The sequence below is a fragment of the Scardinius erythrophthalmus genome (genome assembly GCF_964197995.2).
Source record: "Scardinius erythrophthalmus genome assembly, chromosome: 7".
In the NCBI taxonomy this organism is placed as follows: domain Eukaryota; kingdom Metazoa; phylum Chordata; class Actinopteri; order Cypriniformes; family Leuciscidae; genus Scardinius; species Scardinius erythrophthalmus.
Window position 1 is genome coordinate 26141979 of NC_138227.1, and position 13412 is coordinate 26155390.

At 37.7% G+C, this 13412-nt stretch overlaps 1 protein-coding gene across 1 annotated transcript in view; it reads right to left on the minus strand.

Moving 5' to 3' along the window:
• col4a4 (collagen, type IV, alpha 4) overlaps positions 1-13412 on the minus strand; it is a 70011-nt gene that overhangs the window by 8254 nt on the left and 48345 nt on the right. Inside the window, exons 21-37 of the mRNA XM_081371610.1 lie at positions 12519-12581; positions 10562-10651; positions 9520-9680; positions 9345-9417; positions 8929-9035; positions 8620-8803; positions 7965-8033; positions 7523-7630; positions 4059-4277; positions 3775-3936; positions 3531-3698; positions 2709-2852; positions 2506-2613; positions 1307-1488; positions 1068-1131; positions 408-482; positions 149-256 (exon numbers count right to left, since the gene is read on the minus strand). Coding sequence (XP_081227736.1) covers positions 149-256; positions 408-482; positions 1068-1131; positions 1307-1488; positions 2506-2613; positions 2709-2852; positions 3531-3698; positions 3775-3936; positions 4059-4277; positions 7523-7630; positions 7965-8033; positions 8620-8803; positions 8929-9035; positions 9345-9417; positions 9520-9680; positions 10562-10651; positions 12519-12581 — 2085 coding nt within the window. The remainder of the gene's footprint in view (positions 1-148; positions 257-407; positions 483-1067; positions 1132-1306; positions 1489-2505; positions 2614-2708; positions 2853-3530; positions 3699-3774; positions 3937-4058; positions 4278-7522; positions 7631-7964; positions 8034-8619; positions 8804-8928; positions 9036-9344; positions 9418-9519; positions 9681-10561; positions 10652-12518; positions 12582-13412) is intronic.

Sequence of the window (13412 nt, forward strand, 5' to 3'; positions counted from 1 at the left end):
TAAACCCCTGTGTTATCGGTAATACCTTTGTTGTCGCAAGTTCATTTACTGGTGGGGACATTTCCTCATCGTGACATCCCTAGTCACAAGTGCACATTTATCCACTATTTTAGAGCCAGATTGATCTGTTTAACAATGGGTATTTTACCAGGAGGTCCACAATGGCCAGGGTTCCCAGGTGGTCCAGGTGGACCCCATTTTCCACAAGGCCCTTTTCGTCCAGGGTCACCACAGTCTCCTTTGTCACCGGGAGGAGCTATTGGGGAGAAAAGAGATGTTTCTATAGCTCAGAACTTTTAATTTTTTTTTATAATTATTATTATTTTTTTTAAATGCATTTCTGTATTATAGAAATATATATTACAAGAAGGGTTAATTATATGAAGTAAACGTTAAGAAAACCATACCTGACACGCCTTTTTCTCCACAGGGCCCTCTCTCACCTGTTCGTCCTGGCTCACCAATAGACTCACCTTTGTCACCTATTCAACACAGTACAAGGAGGTTTTGCAATAGATCTCATTTCACATGAGACTTAAAATGTGCAGATTTAATATATAATGATTGTGTAGTGTTTGTAAGGGTTGTAGCTTTGACTACATACATTACTGTTCTAAGGTTTGGTGTCAGTACGATTTTATCATATCGTAAGAAAAATTAATACTTTAATCCACCAACAATGCATTTATTTGATCAAAACTGACAGTAAACGCTGATACTTTGTTAAAAAAGAAATCTATTTCAAATAAATGCTGTTCTTTTAGCTTTCTAATGAAAGAATCCTAGTTTCTACTATTAAGCAGCACAAGTGTTTTCAACATTCCAGCAAATCAGCACATTTATTATGATTTCTGAAAGATCATGTGACACTGAAGCCTGGAGTAATGATGCTGACAATCCAGCATTGATCACAGGAATAAATTATATTTTAATATACATTCAATTTATTCAAATATACAGTATGCAGCCTAGATGAGCATAAGACACTTCTTTCGAAAACATTTAAAAAATTCTTTTGAAGAGTAGTGTTGGTTTGAGTATGCAAAGTTTCAAGCGTTGTATTTTACCTTTAGGGCCATCTAACCCAGGGAAACCAGGGGTTCCTGTCATACCAGTCAATCCAGGATCACCCTACAAACAAACGTGTTAATGGCTAAATCCTACATATATGGTCAGTTTATCTACACAACTGTTTATGTACACTATCTGTGTTTGTGTCAAAGACAATCAAACCAACAACAAAACTCAAATAATTTGGCAAGAATTAAAAAATAAGATTCATATGAATAAAAGACCATCCACTCACTGAATCACCATTTTCCCCTGGGAATCCCACAATTCCCTTCGGTCCAGGTCGCCCACGTGTGCCAGGCTCACCGGGACACCCAGGAACGCCTGGCGGTCCACGAAAGCCACTTTCAAAGCCAGGAGGTCCATTAGGTCCTGGATACCCTGGTGGTCCAGGCGGACCTGGTTCACCCTTATTACCTGAGAATTAAGAAGTAGAAACTACGTGATCTGATGAAGGTCTTTTCTATCAAAGTTAGAAACCAACATAGGATCTGAGGCCCTGTTTACACCTGGTATTAAGATTTGTTTTGGTCCATCGGATCACAAGTGGACGACGCTAAATACAGGTGTAAATAAAACGTTTTGAGCTTGTCCACTTTCGACCACTTTCAGAGGTAGTCGAAACTGTATTCGACCGGATTGCTTTCATAGTGCAAACGCTTATGTGGTTGAATGTGTTCGAACAGCCACAAAACATCGCTTACTCTCCGCATACTGACTTGATGCATAAGCATAGTTTATGTCAGATGGGTTTTAAACTTTTTCAGCTGAAGACCCAAGTTTAGTTTGGAGACAAAAATGTATCAAGCACAATGTTCTCTCACCATTCCTGATTTCTAACTGTCCAATTACACGACATTACGTGTTATAGGGTTTTAATGTCAGAGCAGAAACTAAAGCTGCTGCTCTATGTGTTTTCCCGTCGTCTCTGGTCATGTTCATATTATGGCTGTAGTCAACCAAAGAAATGCTTAGTCGACCAAAGTCCTAAAACATAGGCTAATTATATTTAGAATACAGTAATATATGACTGCTTATAAAGGAATAAATATCAAGGAGTAAATCAATGAAATTTTCTTTATTGGTGAAAAAAAAAATTATGCGACTGGTCAACCAATGAGAATGTCAGTCGACCAAGACGGCATCGACCGATTAGTCGACTAAACGACTAAAGTTGACAGCCTTAGTTCATATGTAAATTGCGTGAGCTTATTTTGTCCATTAGATCCAAAGATCTGAAAAAAGCAAACATTTACTCACCCCTAGACCCTCCCCTCAAAGAAATCAGGACAGAAGTGTTTGAAAGTGGACAAAAGAGATGGATTAAAACACCAGGGGTAAAAGGGGTATGTGTCTCCCTCGTCCCTCGTTTGGTGATCTGATAGACCAAAACGCATCTTAATACCAGGTGTAAACAATCTGTTACAAATTTACCCCTTTCTCCACTGAAACCATTCTCCCCATTAGGTCCAGGTGGTCCTACCCGGCCTTTGACTGGCACTGAAATCACGTCTCCTGGAGGTCCAGGAGGTCCAATGCATCCTGTAAAGAAAAAAATTGGAACCTTTAACTGCCATCATCACATTAGACCTGACCTAAAGTATGACAATATGGTGTTTCACACTGTTTTGAAGTACCTTTCTGGCCCTTGGTTCCATTTCTCCCTGGGAAACCTGGACATCCATTCAGACCCCTAAGGCCTTTTTGTCCAGGAGCCCCTAAAGGGCCCGTCTGCCCTGTGTTGCCAGCACAGCCATCTTGACCAGGAAATCCAGGGAAACCTGAGATGTTATATGATAGGTGAGAATCATGTGTCCCACTGACACCTTCTTTGTTTTTTGACTCTAAATATCTAAAGCACACACATTTAAAATTGGCCTAACACATTTTAGTGTTGAAGCTAATGTTAACATAAATGTAATACACTAACGTTCAAAAGTTTGGGGTCAGCAAGACAATAATGTTACAAAATATTTAAATTTGAAATAAATGCAGTCCATGTGTAATTTCTATTCATCAATAGTAATACCACTTTTTTTTTTTGCAACAAATCATCATATTAGAATGATTTCTGAAGGATCGTGACACTGAAGACTGGAGTAATGATGCTGAAAATACAGCTTTACCATCACATGAATAAATTACATTTTAAAATATATTAAAATAGAGTCACAGTTATTTTAAATTGTAATAATATTTCACAATATAACTGTATTTTTGATCAACAGCAACTTTTCTGAGCATAAGATACTTCTTACAAAAACACTTTCAAAATCGTACTGTAAAGCAGTACATATAGAACATTGATAGTAACATCCATCTTAACTGTACATTTTCTCAGGCAACCAAAATGTTACAAACCACAGTTAGGCATTTGTTTAAATAAGGTCACATAACAGGGTACATTCATTGAATAAACTCCCTAAAGCACATCAAGACCTGTGGAAAGACTCTTTTACCCTTTGGTCCAGTAAATCCAGGATTTCCATTGTCTCCTTTGAGTCCTGAAGGTCCCTGAAGGCCTGTGCATCCTTGAATGCCTGGGAAACCAGGCTTACCAGGGTCTCCTTTAGCTCCAATGCCTGGAGGTCCCTGCTCCCCAAGTGATCCTTTCTCTCCAGGGCAGCCTAACACAGAAAAGTGACATTATTGTTATTGGAACAATCCTAACAAGCTTCTGTCGATACAGTGGTCTCTACTGACCTCTCTGTCCACAAATGCCTGGTGGTCCAGTCTTGCCAGGTGGACCAGCTTGTCCTTCGTCACATTTTTCTGGTCTCCCACCTGGGAAACCAGGTGCCCCTTGTTTACCATCCTCTCCTTTTTCCCCTTTTCTTCCAGGACGTCCTGGAATACCTGGTGTACCTGCAGAAAAAGTTATTTAATTATTTAATTATTTTAGTTAATGAACCTTAAATACTATTTCTTTCTTTATATCATAATCATATTGCTGTTCGCCAGATATTATTTAACTGTCAATGCAGTACCTTGCAATCCAATTGGTCCAGGAGGTCCAGGTACACCTTTAGGGCCCTGACATCCCTGAACCCCAAAGGGGCCCATCGGTCCTGGAGCCCCAATAACACAGTCTCCAAAAGACCCTTTCAGACCCTGGGGTCCACGACATCCAGGTGTGCCAGGTGAGCCACTTATACTGTTGCCGTCGGGGCCAGTGTCACCTGGATCTCCTGAATATCCATCTGGACCTGCGGATGATATGGCAGAGATATTAGATTTATAATACTTTTCTAATGGATGCGTTCTAGTCAAGCTGATACTGTGGACATATCATGCAGATATAGAATAATTAATAAAAGTAATATTTTCTGTCTTTTATACAGTATATATAAAAGATATATATATATATATATATATATATATATATATATATATATATATATATATATATATATATATATATATATATATATATATATACACTCACCTAAAGGATTATTAGGAACACCTGTTCAATTTCTCATTAATGCAATTATCTAATCAACCAATCACATGGCAGTTGCTTCAATGCATTTAGGGGTGTGGTCCTGGTCAAGACAATCTCCTGAACTCCAAACTGAATGTCAGAATGGGAAAGAAAGGTGATTTAAAGAATTTTGAGTGTGGCATGGTTGTTGGTGCCAGACGGGCCGGTCTGAGTATTTCACAATCTGCTCAGTTACTGGGATTTTCACGCACAACCATTTCTAGGGTTTACAAAGAATGTTGTGAAAAGGGAAAAACATCCAGTATGCGGCAGTCCTGTGGGCGAAAATGCCTTGTTGATGCTAGAGGTCAGAGGAGAATGGGCCGACTGATTCAAGCTGATAGAAGAGCAACTTTGACTGAAATAACCACTCGTTACAACCCAGGTATGCAGCAAAGCATTTGTGAAACCACAACACGCACAACCTTGAGGCGGATGGGCTACAACAGCAGAGGACTCCACCGGGTACCCCTCATCTCCACTACAAATAGGAAAAAGAGGCTACAATTTGCACGAGCTGACCAAAATTGGACAGTTGAAGACTGGAAAAATGTTGCCTGGTCTGATGAGTCTTGATTTCTGTTGAGACATTCAGATGGTAGAGTCAGAATTTGGCGTAAACAGAATGAGAACATGGATCCATCATGCCTTGTTACTAGAGATGTTCCGATACCCTTTTTTCCTTCCCGATACCGATTCCGATACCTGGACTCAGGGTATCGGCCGATACCGAGTACTAATCCGATACCTGGGTGTGTATACAGCTGCAATTCATACTAGCCCTGTATGAATTGATAGAATTATTTTATAAAAGGTATTTTAGTTTTACAATATAACTGTATAAAAAGTGCAACAAATAAATCTAGGAATCTAAAAAATTATATATGAATAATAGGGGTGAACGGTCCACAAAATTCACGGTTCGGTTCGATACCATACACTGGTGTCACGGTTCGGTACGTTTTCAATACAGCAAAAAGAAAGAAATGCCAGAGAAATTTCCTTGATTTACATTTTTTATTTTTTTATTAACATCAAAGTATGATCATTTTTTTACTTTGAGCAATGATGTAGCTATAATTGACATATAAAACAAAAACAGCTCCTTATAAAAAAAATTAAATGTAATATTGTAGTAGTTAAGTTATAAACAAAGGTTTATTTTATTTCAGATTAACATTTGAGGGCAGCAATTTTATTCATAATGTCAAAATAAAACCGACATAACGTTACTTGAAAGCACAATGTTCCTGGTTTCCATGTCAGCGCTGTTTGATCCGTTAATAACGGAGAAATGTGAATGCTTTCTCACTAGATCTCGCAGCGATGTTATTACTTCAGTGGCGAATTCAAATGCTTTCTTGGATCTCTTAGCGCTGTGTAGTAACAGTGTAGCTTGATCAAGTCAAGATCGGCTCGCGCTGCATTGTTCCAAACTGTTTAATGGTCCGGGAAGCACAAAATAACGAGTAGCGCAGTTTTGTTCCATTTTCATTACGTTTGCCATTTGATGTTGGGCACCAGCGTCTCTTACATTATTATGCGCTTGTCGTGCGCCTGCATCTGAAAATTTGCGTTTTCATTTCTTCTTCGCTGCTCTAAACAGTGGTTGCTTGTGGCAACAGCACAACTTCCTGTTTTGCCACAAGCAACCACTGTTTAGAGCAGCGAAGAAGAATTGATCTCCGATTCGCAGCGTAAAGCAAAGCTAGCGTGCTTAACTAGGTATTGTTTAATAAAATGGTATCGGATCGGTACGTTGGGTAGATGTACTCGTCGATACCGATGCCAGAATTTTTATTGGTATCGGCGGCATTTCCGATACTAGTATCGGAATAGGAACAACCCTACTTGTTACCACTGTGCAGGCTGGTGGTGGTGGTGTAATGGTGTGGGGGATGGTTTCTTGGCACACTTTAGGCCCCTTAGTGCCAATTGGGCATCGTTTTCATCCCTTTATGACCACCATGAACCCATCCACTGATGGCTACTTCCAGCAGGATAATGCACCATGTCACAAAGCTCGAATCATTTCAAATTGGTTTCTTAAACTTGACAATGAGTTCACTGTACTAAAATGGCCCCCACAGTCACCAGATCTCAACCCAATAGAGCATCTTTGGGATGTGGTGGAACGGGAGCTTCGTGCCCTGGATGTGCATCCCACAATCTCCATCAACTGCAAGATGCTATCCTATCAATATGGGCCAACATTTCTAAAGAATGCTTTCAGCACCTTGTTGAATCAATGCCATGTAGAATTAAGGCAGTTCTGAAGGCGAAAGGGGGTCAAACACAGTATTAGTATAGTGTTCCTAATAATCCTTTAGGTGAGTGTATATATATATATATATATATATATATATATATATATATATATATATATAAATATATATATATATAAATATAGATATATATAAATATAGCTGCGAGCAGCGATGAAGGGCCAAAGCCGGTGGCACCGGCTTTAGGGGTTGACATAGTCGACATCGACTAGTCGCTGATGACGTGATTATGAACAAATAAGCCTGAACCTCAAGCTGACACTCGAACGCGGGTTGCCTTGTGGACAGCTATGGTTGATATATATATAAATTATGAGCATTCAGATGGTAAAATCAAACATATCTAGTGGAGCGCTCTCTGAGGATGCATTTATTTGTTATTTTAACTGTTGGAAACAGAACGTAAAAGTGGACTTCAAAGATTTCTTATCCTGTTACCTATTATCTTCCTATTTATTATCTATTTCCATGATCAGCGACTGGCCGACGTCGAGCTTAAAGTGTCATGGCAGAGCATTAAAGTTGACTGGTCTGTGCAACCCCTATGTTGAATAGAATCAAGAGGGTTTATTCAAGTAATGCATAATCAAGTAATCCATAATGCATAAAGTTCAATAAAAATTAAAATGCACCAAAACCTCAAATATGTGACTAGCTCTCAAATTATAGTTATAATCTCTACCTCTCAGTCCGCTACACCCAAAATCACCAGGGTCTCCATTCTCTCCTTTGGGACCATTTGGTCCAGTATTTCCTTTGTATCCTGGATTTCCAAGTGTACCTTTCTCACCTGGAAGGAAAAATTAAGGTTTTGGCCATAAACTGTATTTGATCATTAATCAGCCATCTGAGCTGCAAAATTCATACTGCAATTTGAAGACATTCAACACTATCACACAACAGAATAACTTCATCAGTCCAAAACATTTTACGACAAAACATCAATAACTATGTCACTAAGTAATAAGCAAAAGCGAGTATGTCAAATATAACATACAGGGAACCTTTGAGGAAACTCTACACTTTAAGGTACATTATTGTTATTCCTTCAGTTGCATCATTTCTTTTTTTCCCATCCATCCTTCTTTCACACTCTTTCATCAGAAAATCTTTTAAAATGTTACCTTTACATCCAGGCATTCCTCTCCCACCAGTGGCTCCACGAATGCCAGGCCCACAGGGCAGTGTTTCACCTACCAAGAAAATCAACAATCAAATGACCATACTCTACCATACTTAAACTATTGTTCATTTGGGGTCAGTATGCATTTTCACGCTTCTGAAATCATTGTCTTAAGGTACACCAAGGATGTATTTATTTGATCAAAAATACAATTTAAAATAACTGTATAAATATCATTTATTCCCATGATGGCAAAGCTGAATTTTCAGCATCATTACTCCAATATTTATATTAATATATCCAACTTAATATTTTGGTGAAATGGTGACACTTTTTTCAGGATGAGCAATAGAAAGTTAAAAAGAACAGCATTTATTTGCCATAGAAATCTTTTGTAATAATGTAAAAGTCTTGAATGTCATGCTTGATTAATTTAATGCAACCTTGCTTAATAAAAAAAGAATTTTTTTTTTATTGATGCCAACATTTTTAATGGTAGTGTACAAATCTTTTTTTGTTTTATTTTTTACTTCCTCCATACAAGAAGTTAACAATAGTTAACAACAAATTAGTTTTTACTATATACAGCTGGAATAGTGGCTTGATACCAATTTTTCACATAGAATATAAACCTTACTCAGCACTGTGACTCTTACCTTGAATCCCTTTAGGACCCGGTGGCCCTGTTTGGCCTTGAGGTCCAGGGTCCCCTTGTTGCCCTCGTCGCCCATTTGACCCCATCATACATGGTCCAGGAGGACCAGTTGGACCTCTGAAGCCTTTCACACCTACAGCTCCTTGACATCCCCTGTCACCTGTCAGTCCAACAAGATTATCTCCCTGGGAAGAGAAAAAGGTTGTTGTTTGTTAAAGAAATTAATGTCTGTACATTACTGTATATATATATATAAAAATGTTTGTGTATATAGTACAGCACAACTTTTTTATGAATTTTTATGACGTACCAGCGGTCCAGGATCTCCAGGAGCACCAATCTTCCCATCAGCCCCTTTCTTCCCATAACACCCTGGATTTCCATATGGTCCAGTAGATCCCAGGTCACCTTTCTCCCCTTTAACATGATGCAAAAATTCCATTACAATTTCTGATAATTGCACGTCGGTTCACATGTAAAATTAAAATGAGGGATTTGATGGATAACTTGATCCAAAAATTCAGAAGAAAAAATCTGTCAAAAGTTTGGCATAATGCTCAGGGATCAAGAAACTGCCCTGCAATTCTACTATCAAACATTTAACATCAAACCAATTCATGCTTTATTATTCTATTGAAAATAACCTTAGTTGTTACACCATTTTGGGTTAGTCTTAAAATGTTTAACATATCTAACAATAATCTATAAATTGCAAAAATGCTTCACCCTTTGTGCATGACACCATAACACCTCCTTTCTCTCCTTTAATCCCTCGGACACCGTTGAAGCCTCTGGGACCCTGAGAAACAACAACAGACACAAACAAAAATAAATCCTTAGATACACAAACATATACAAGCAGAATACAAACTTATTTTGAATCTCAACCAGGTTTACATACGGTAACACCTCCCATTCCCCTCTCTCCGATGAGTCCGACATCACCAGTGGGACCACGGTCCCCTTTTCGCCCAGGATCACCAGGGTAACCCGGAGGGCCTTGGGGACCACGATCGCCAGGTAGATCACCAGGTGGGGTACATGCACATCCCCCATCAGGACCTGAAAGGGAACACAAAAAATATAATAAGCACAGGTGCTCATGCTGTGGTTAGAAAATATGCTTTTGCGCCCCCTAATGGGCACTGATACACACTACACACAACTTTACAGCTAGGACAAAAGATCCAGAATTAAGCAGCACCATGGACAGCACTAGATAAGATGCTCTTATACTTATAAGCAGGTTCTGCACATTCATATCAATCATTCACACAGGTGCCTCCTCCTGTATGTTCAATTATTACATATTTTGGATAATTTGATAATGCTTCAGTAAAAAACAAGCTGCTCACTTTAAAATATTTTACTGTGTTTGATTTTTTTTTGAAAAATATGAAAAAGTGCACATATTCGATATAAACATATTTATGAGATAAATCATAGATTATAGTATAGCTTAGTCACTTAAAAAGTTTTTGGACACTTAAGTCATGATTAAAATGTATGACTAAAAATGTATAAAAATGACAAAATGTACTATATATATTTCAACAAATTTTAGAATAAATGTTTTTTTTTGTTTTAACATTTTGGTAATTGTCCCTGACACAAAGTACAAGCACAAAGTAATTTTTTGGGGTAAGTTTTGGGTAATTAAACTATTTTTTTCAAAAGAAGTCTTATGCTCAACAAGGCTGCTTTATTTGATCAAAGATTCAGTCAATTATTGTGAAATATTATTACAATTTAAAATAACTATTTTCTATTTAAATGTGATTTATTCCTGTGATGCAAAACTGTATTTTCAGCATCATTACTCCAGTCTTCAGTGTCACATGATCCTTCAGAAATCATTCTAATAGGGTGATTTGCTGCTTAAGAAACATTTATTTTTATATTATCATCAATTTAAGATCATATGCCAGTGTCTTAAAACTCACCTTTTCTCCCCTGGACACCTGGTAATCCGAAAGGCCCTCTCTCTCCAACCTGTCCACATTCTCCACGTTCTCCAGGAAGGCAGTAGTAACCTACGTCACAGACAGATACTCTTATCACTGTGGATTAGCCGTACTTCTTTTGAACTGTAGTGTAATGTCTTATGTATTTAGGTATGATGTTACTTGCATAAATGTGTTGGATAAATGAATGTAGCATGTGACAGTTAAAATGTTGTGCTCACCGCAAACTGTTCACTCGAAACACATGACGAGACAAATGTTGACATCATGATAGGATGGACATGCACACAAAAACAACATGCGGGCAGGCAAACAAACAATTACGACAATGCTTTACAAGGACATACAATAACTTGTACACACATGTACATTATCAATAATACCTACAAAATGAGACGTGTTAGTGTGTCTACATTAAACATGCTAAATGTTTACTTGAGTTAATTACAAATCAAATGAAAATATGTCAAAGAATAAAAAAGACATTGCAATGAAAAAGACAATCACAAAAGTAGACGGACACTAATAGTCTAGATGGAAATAGGGGTCCACGCGCACCCCCCGGCTTTTTTTATGCCACCTAAGTCTATTTTCAGAATCTGCTAGGTACCAAGCTGAAATAATGTCCCAAAGGCTTCATTTTTAACCCTTTGAGGTACCCGACCGGAACCCGAAAAATCTAAAAATTATGTAGAAAGTGGCATAACATTTGAAGTAAACAACATACAGAGACAAATGAACACATTTTCCAATACAATTCTGACCACAGGAATTTAATGGAATGGTTATTTTTGACATTTGACAACATATTGACCCTATTTCTGGACAAAAATAGCAAAAAATGGCCAAAGATTTATAGAGGATCAACTATATTTTCGTTTTCTCAAGCGCATAGGGTGATTTTTTTTTCACAACCTGTTATTCTTTATCATTCAAGTGTCTATTTTAAGATTAAATTGGGTACCAAACTGAAATAATGTCCAAAATGCTTTATTTTTAACCCTTTTCACCAAACGCGAAAAATCTAATGTGATATAACGTGCCATAACTTTTGATGTAAATAACTCACAGGGACAAATGGACACATTTTTCCATACAATTCTGACCCAGGGATATTGTTATTTGTTATATTTTACAACATCTTGACCATCTATGGTCAAAAACAGCTTATTTGACAATGTTTTTATTATACTAATAACAGCCTGAAATGGGGTTTATTTTAACCTTTTACTGCACCTATTCTGAACCTGACACAGAAGGGTTAAAAATAAAGCATTTTGGACATTATTTCTGCTTGGTACCCAATTTAATCTTAAAATAGACACTTGAATGATAAAGAAATAACAGGTTGTGAAAAAAAAATCACCCTATGCGCTTGAGAAAACGAAAATATAGTTGATCCTCTACACATCTTTGGCCATTTTTTGCAATTTTTGTCCAGAAATAGGGTCAATATGTCGTCAAATGTCAAAAATAACCATTCCATTAAATTCCTGGGGTCAGAATTGTATGGGAAAATGTGTTCATTTGTCTCTGTATGTTGTTTACATCAAATGTTATGCCACTTTCTATATAATTTTTTAGATTTTTCGGGTTCCGGTCAGGTTAAAAATGAAGCCTTTGGGACATTATTTCAGCTTGGTACCTGGTAGATTCTGAAAATAGACACTTTAAAGATTAAAAAATCAGGTGGCATAAAAAAAGCCGGGGGGTGCGCATGGACCCCTATTTCCATCTAAGACTATAAGGGAACTAGGTAAATGCTTACATGCTCTCAAAAGTTTAATTGTAAACTACCTCTAACATGCATTTTATACAGGTATGCGCAGGTATGTGCAGATAGCTTAATGTGACTGAATCACAATCTCATCGGGGCTGGTTAAGACAGACATTAGAAAATGGAAGAATGCAAGGAAAAAAATCTATATCCACTCACCGGGATTGCCAGGATTTCCTTGTGGTCCTTTACGTCCAGGAGGGCCTGGTTTTCCAGGTTCCCCTGGATGAAAAGTCATGTTACTAACTCGCATTACAAAAGTATAAAAAAATCTCTCTTCTTCTCTGTCTTAAATGGAAAGAGCACGATGACAAGTAAAGTTTCGGGTCACTAAGGTTTCTCATTGAAATAAATGAATATGCAATAATTGCATTTGACACATTAAATTGATCAAAAGTGATACAAAATATTTCTATTTCAAATAAATGCTGTTCTATTGAACTTTTTTATTCATAAAAGAAACCTTGAGAAAAAAAGGTTAAGCAGCACAAAACAGGACATGAGCAATGAACTTCTGTATTCTGTATAACAGGTCGCATCACTTCCGGTTCAGGTCTTTTGTCTGTGCTTCTTTAAATATAGAGCCGTTTTAGTCAAGATGCCTTCAAAGGATGATGAGCATAACTGATGCCCATCACATATGCAGAGTGTGTCAGGGGATGTGGAGGTAGAACCCAAACGCAGACGATATGTGCAACACAAAAGGTTTATTTAAGCAAAAACCAGAAAACAAAACCCACGAGGGGGCAAAACAAGGGCAAGACAGACAAGAGATGACTAGACTAGACTAACACTTTGCAAACTAGACTAAAACAGAAACAGGAACAATACTACTACTTAGACAAGACTTTCAACAGGACTTTCAACAGACTTACTCAGAAACAGATCTCACAGTGATTAACAATGAACCAGCACAGGACAGCAAACACAAGGGGATAAAATAGGGAGAAACTAATGAGGGAAACAGGTGACGGCGATGATACAATAAAGATAACAAGATGAGATAACAAGGGGGCGGGGTTACATGACGAGACAACGCAAGCACACAGCCAA